General features: G+C 56.8%; 1 protein-coding gene across 1 annotated transcript in view; it reads left to right on the plus strand.

Annotated features, from left to right (window-relative positions):
• Positions 1-2,975: 2,975 nt before the first annotated feature.
• Positions 2,976-6,365, plus strand: part of OPCML (opioid binding protein/cell adhesion molecule-like) — a gene marked incomplete at both ends in the record, with an annotated part of 4,767 nt that continues 1,377 nt past the window's right edge. Inside the window, 4 exons of the mRNA XM_010082963.1 lie at positions 2,976-3,069; positions 3,108-3,148; positions 3,888-4,008; positions 4,834-4,985. Of these exons, the coding sequence (XP_010081265.1) occupies positions 2,976-3,069; positions 3,108-3,148; positions 3,888-4,008; positions 4,834-4,985 (408 nt within the window). The remainder of the gene's footprint in view (positions 3,070-3,107; positions 3,149-3,887; positions 4,009-4,833; positions 4,986-6,365) is intronic.

Consider the following 6,365-nt stretch of genomic DNA (forward strand, 5'->3'; position numbering starts at 1 on the left):
GGAGACCTGAACATGGCTGCAGCTGTGAGCCAGGGGACAGTGGCACATAATTAATGTGGGAACATGTGTCGGCTTTCAGGTGAGTTATTATCTGGTCAGAGATGCCATGGAAGCGAGCGGATAGGAGGAGGCAGAAGGGAGACGAGCAGGGCTGGGGAAACAAGGAGAAGCCAGGGATGGAGACAGGCAAGGAGGGAGCAGCATGGATGCATGAGACCCCACATCCCCATTCCTCGTCACATTGGCACCACGCGGGACCACAGTCGCAGCTTTGCGCTGTCTCAAGACACAAGTTTTTGAGAACTGCAGAGTTGCAGGTCTGGCAGAGCAGCACCTAAATGGTACCTGGCAATCTGTGCGCAGGCTCCTGCACGCCGGGTTAGTTCATCATCCTCGGCTGATGAGCAACGATTGTGCCTTTGCCTAGTCGGTGGCTGTTCCATTTCTGGCCTGTAGGATATTATTAGTATTAATAATGATAATGATGGGTGCTGGCTGTGGTGGTTTTCTAGCTCCCGAGGAGATGAGAACTCTCTCCCGTTAATTCCTGCAATATTTCAGCTCCTAATTGTGCTTGAGCAGAGCCAGCCGTGAAAAGTTCCCACCATCCATCCAGGCAGAGCAGGGCCGGGGGGAGCTCCCGGAGCCGTGGGGCCACGGGCCAGCCATGTCCTGAGCATCCCCGAGCTCCGGGTGCTTTCGGAGGCAGGGACTGTGGCGGTCGGGTGCCCATCACTTTGCTGTGGCTGCTCCCTTGGGCAAGAGGTGGGAGCAATCCCACAGCAGCATCGGTGTCCCCATGCAACCCAGTGAGCCGATAAATGTCCCCTCTGCACCCTGCCAGCCCTGAGGGACCCCAGCGGCCACGGTGACACGGGCACCCTGTTGCTTTCGATCAAGTGAGGTCTGCACTTGTAGACTGTGTTTGCCTAACCCCCGCCCTGCTCCCTCGGTCCCATCTATTTGTTTTTCCGTTTGTGGCAGTCACTAATGAATGAGATTTGTCCCACGATCAGCCAGACTGCCCATTATAAATAGGCAAAACGGCAGAGGGCAGGGAGCCGAGCAGTTCGGCAATTACTCTCAGTCCTCGGCCGACACGGGCGCCAGCACGACCCGGTGGCGAAGCGGCTTTACGGACCCGGTTTTGTCACAAATCCCATGGATGCCAAAATGTAAAGTGTGCCAGTCCTTGAAACCCTGAACGTTGTGCTCTGTGCCTCTCCGTTGGCTGATTACCATGCACCTCAGACCTCAGTGCTGTGCTAGCTCAGAGGAAGTCTTCATCTCCCAATTTCCTGAGGTTTTCCAGGTGGAAAGCTGACCCTCGCCGTGGCTTTAATGAAGCCTTTGGTGGGGTGACGAAACGCACTCGAGTCGCTTAGCTCCCACATCAAACTGGGTGTGCACGCCAGAGCTCAGCTACAGCGAGAGCCAATTCTCACCGGCCTGGGGAAGAGACTTTGGTTCGGTAGGAAACGAAGTGCTATCGGAGCCTGTGCACAAACTGGAGTCAGATTTGCGCAGGGAGCATCTGTCAGCCGCTGGCTGTGTCGTTATTCTATCAGCAGGCAGCGCTGTGCTACAGAGGAGCCGATTCTAGGTCAGCCATAAAAGGGATGGGTTTTTTTCTCCTCTCTCCTTGTTTTGCAGTGCACAGTGCTGCAATTTGTGTGTCTCCAAAGGATGTAGGTTTTGGGGTGGTGCCTTCATATTTTGCCTTTTGGTCACACTAGGTAGTGATGAGCTCAGCGGTTTTGACCGGGAGCTGACCGGGTGGAAATTTTGGTGCGGGGGGATGTCAGCAATGCATCGCGGCAGGTGGCACGGGAGAACTCGATGTGACGCTTTCCGAAGCTTGCAGGGCTGCCTTCCCAGTTGGGTCTGCCCGGGATAGCGGGATGCACACACGTGTGCACACAGGGTCCTCGGTTCGGCAGCTGGGTGGGCGAGGGTCTAGCAGAAATGGCATCGGTGCCGGCACAGGACCCCATGTACAAACCCCCGCGTACATGTGCTCTGGAGGGGGCTGTGAGTGTGACGGCGCTCGCTATGTATGTGCCATGGGAAGAGATGCTCTAAAAGCATCGGCCAGCGGGATGCCAATAGTGTGTGCCCTGATGGGAGTCTCCCACAAGTATTTTTTGCATGCGTTTGTTAGGAGAAAGATGCATACAGTTGGGCGGTCAAGCGTGGCGAGCAGTGGCCCACAGGGTCACACCAGCACAGAGATGATGGCGGGCAGGAAGCGAGGGCGGGCATGGGATCACCACATCCCCCGGGGACCAGGGACCTGCGCCGGGTCTCGGTGCCATTGGCACTCACTCCCTGAAACAGCTGTCCAGAGCTAATTTATTTCCTAATGCCGCAGCAATGTTAATTTATAAATTACACTGGTAATTCGAGCTATTATTAATTGCAGCTGGTGTAGGGCAAGCATAATGAAAATATGACACTAATTGCCACACATATGTACCCAGGACTACCGGTGGAAATTTATAGGAACATTAAGTGTGACACTGGTCTGGGAGATGCTTCACCCAGCGATGACAGCACCTCGCTGCAGATTTGATGGGGAGATGGGATGGAAAGGAAAGGAAGGGAGACGTTTTCCCCGGTCGGGGGCTGTCCAAAACCCACCTATGGGGTTCGTTCAGGGGCAAGGGGCGTTTTTCTGGGGTGGTCAGTGGACATGTCATAATAGTTGGGTTTCTTTATTTAACTTTTGCATTTGTTGTAAAACTGTAATCTCTGTCAACACAGAGACCGTCACGGCTGGGGTGGGATGTGCTGATGGCAAGGAGAGACGATTTCAGGTCATTCTAGCAGGGCGCGAGTGTGGCGAGCACCATTGGCCCACCCTGCGCCCTCCGGGGACATAATCTCCAGCAAGCGATGCTCCGGGCAGGGCCGGGGCCACCACAGAGGTGCAGCACCTCCCCATCACTGATGGTCCCCTCCCTCTGTCCCTGCAGCCGTGGGCTTTGTGAGCGAGGACGAGTACCTGGAGATCACGGGCATCACGCGGGAGCAGTCGGGCGAGTACGAGTGCAGCGCCTCCAATGACGTGGCAGGAGGGATCACGAGTGCAGCGCCTCCAATGACGGGGCAGCCCCCGTCGTCCAGCGAGTCAAAGTCACCGTCAACTGTGAGTAGCCTGGGGGCCATCAGGGACGAGGGGATGGGATGTTGGCACTGGGAAGCAGGATGAACCCATCCTGCGGGTCCCAGAGCCAAGACAGGCAGCGGCAGTTTTCGGACCAGGTGGTGTTTTCCCCCTTTTTCCATATCTTTTGGAGCTCTATTTTTTACCACCACCTCCTCCTCAGCTGTCTTTCACCGTCAACTGTGAGTAGCCTGGGGGCCATCAGGGACGAGGGGATGGGATGTTGGCACTGGGAAGCAGGATGAACCCATCCTGCGGGTCCCAGAGCCAAGACAGGCAGCGGCAGTTTTCGGACCAGGTGGTGTTTTCCCCCTTTTTCCATATCTTTTGGAGCTCTATTTTTTACCACCACCTCCTCCTCAGCTGTCTTCATCAACCTGGGTTTTCCGCCCATGGTGAGATGCTGTGCTGATAACCTCCAGGGAGAGAAGTGAGCAGTAAATAGGAATTTTTTTCTTTACAAAAAAAAAAAATGCGAGAGAGAAAGAGAGCGAGGCAGAAAGCAGCATGTTGTCTGCTCAGCCAGAGGCAAAGACCCTCCTAAACTCCTCAGTGGGCATCCCTACAGCTGCACAGGATGGGTGCAGGGTCACACCCGGAATCGAAATCAGACTCCTTCCTAAAAGTGGGACAAGAAAAGGGAGCTTGTGGAGCAAGGGGAGGGGATAGGATGTTCTGGGGTCTGCCGGGCACCAACCCGAGCCTCCCCTCTTCCTGGCAGACCCGCCGTACATCTCGGACGCGAAGAGCACCGGGGTGCCGGTGGGGCAGAAGGGCATCCTGCTGTGCGAAGCCTCCGCCGTCCCCTCCGCTGACTTCCAGTGGTACAAAGACGACAAGCGGTAAGAGCCCGGGGAGCGGACTGGGAGATACAGCAGAAGCTGGAGGGGAGGCTGGGGCTGCCGCCTAAGTTGGTTTTGGGAGGAAAGGAGCAGGCGGAGTGTACAAAGTGCCAGATGCTGGCGCAGCAGATGAAAGTCCGGGCTCAGAAGTAGGTCAGATTGTGAGGGCCCCCAAAGCAGCGCAGGAGTGGGCTCAGCCCGCCAGGAGCCCGGCAGATGATGGGGATGCGGCACCTCCTGGGAGGAATTAGCAAGTCAGAGCTGCAGGAGCAGAGCGGGAGGGGGACAGCAGGGAAGTGGAGGCACTTGGTTCCTGCCTAGGAATTGGTGCTGGCTGAGAAGTACCTTGCTGCTATGTGGTGAAGGGTGCTGGCGGGGGTCGGGGCAGGGGAAGGTGTGAGAAGGGATCTGGCAGAGCCAGGAGGACTGAGGAGCCCTGCAGGTTGAGGAGAGAGGGAAGCTGGGCTCTGCTGGGTGGGAGGGAGCCTTTCCCAGGCCCCCCACCTTGGGTGTGTGAGCATCCCTCCCTCTGCACGGCATTTCGCAAGCCCTAAAGCCAGGGACTGCATCCATAAGGATGGGTCTGTCTGGACAGCACGGGGACGGTGTGAGCTGGCAGCTAAGAGACAAGACCCAGCAGAGAGGCATCCATCTCCCATAACTCTCCTAGTGCCTTCTCTTCTCCCTCCTAATGCCTCATCTTTCCCCCAAGCTCGATGTCCCTGCTGTCAGGCAGGACCACGGGATAGTGGTTCATGGGAAATAGGGGCAGGTCTCCTCCCGCTGCCATCCCCGTGACCCTGTCCCTTTGTGTCTTTCTTGCAGGCTGGCCGAAGGGCAGAAAGGCGTGAAAGTGGAGAACAAAGCCTTCTTCTCCAGACTGACTTTCTTCAATGTTTCCGAGCAGGACTACGGCAACTACACCTGCGTAGCCTCCAACCAGCTAGGGAACACCAACGCCAGCATGATCCTCTACGGTGAGTACTGGGGAGGGGGCAACGGCGTAACCGCGAGACAGCTGACATGGGATGGGTCTGGTTGTGTCTTTTGGGGGAGAGGTGCACTTGCCACTGATCTGTTCTGCCCCGGCGTGTGGGTCGGAGGCTGTAGTGAGTGCAGGGAAACAGGAAAGTTTCCAAAGGTAACGCCCGACTGGGGTCCCGCATCTGCCCCCACGGAGAGGTGTTTGGGGTGCACCATGGACCGCCACAGAGAGCTGGAGATGGGCGGTAGACCTCATTGTTGGCCGCTGCCACAGGGGTATTACCCTGCCAGGGATAGGGGGCAGGTGGTCATCCCCCTACAACCAGATAGGAGAAATGGGGCTTGGGGACCTCCATCCTTTTCCGATGTCGCCCCAATGTTGTCCCCCTCCCTGCCACCCATTCTTCCACCGGCAGTCCCACCCTGGCGCATGGGTGATATGAATAATGGCCTGTGGTCAGTGCCCCACAGAGGAGACAGTAATCACCGCTGAGAGCATTTGATGGAAAGCACCGGATCCCTATGGCCTCCAGCCATCCTGGCGTGGCAAAGCCTTTGCTAGCATGTACCAAGGATTTAATTAAACCTCCAGAGACCATGAAGGAGATCCCCTGTTGCATAGGAGAGACAGGGCTGGCGGGAAGCAGAGCGTCAGGGTCCAAACGAGGGGGCTAGGGCGGCTGGTAGGTGCGCCACGATGGCAAGAAGTGGAAGGGAAACCTAGTCAAAGGAAGGATGTGTTGGAGGGTAGGAGGCAGGGTGTCCCTAGAAATAGGGTCTCTTGGGTGCCGTCGTCTTGCGTATCTGCAGAAGGCAACACCTCTTCCCTCTGTTGTGGAGTATGTGCGTGGGAAAGCGTATCGGTTTGGTGTGAGTGGGCGCGGTGACCAGCTCAGCAGGGGCTCAGTAGGCGCTTTAGCGATGAGCGTCACCCTCGCGCAATGGCCCCGCAGCGCGCCGTGCCCCCCCGACCTCCCAGCAGCCCACCCTTTTTTCCTCCTGGATAGTTTTGTTCTCCTTGGAAGGGTCGATGTATTGGCAACCAGCCGCCATCACCCCAGGCACCTCCATCATGCTGGGCATCCCCCGTGCTGGCATCTTAGCCAAGTTGTAAATAATCTATCAGAATGTACTTTTTCTCTTTCAGTGTGTTCTTCCTGAGCACACAAGCTCAAGCAGCATGTGCCGGGCGGCTCGCAGGGCTCTGTGTTGCCAAGCATTGTGTCCCTGAGTGCTCAGCCTTGTCTTTCCCTCACCTCATGGATGTCTGGAGGGGAGTGGAGGGGGGAGACGAGCCTTTCTCCTTCCCAGGTCCCTCAGTGGGGCAGCTCAGGCAAGTCTCTGGTGTACGTGGAGAACATTAACATCTCTAC

Source organism: Pterocles gutturalis, unplaced genomic scaffold (assembly GCF_000699245.1).
Source record: "Pterocles gutturalis isolate BGI_N339 unplaced genomic scaffold, ASM69924v1 scaffold28961, whole genome shotgun sequence".
NCBI lineage: Eukaryota > Metazoa > Chordata > Aves > Pterocliformes > Pteroclidae > Pterocles > Pterocles gutturalis.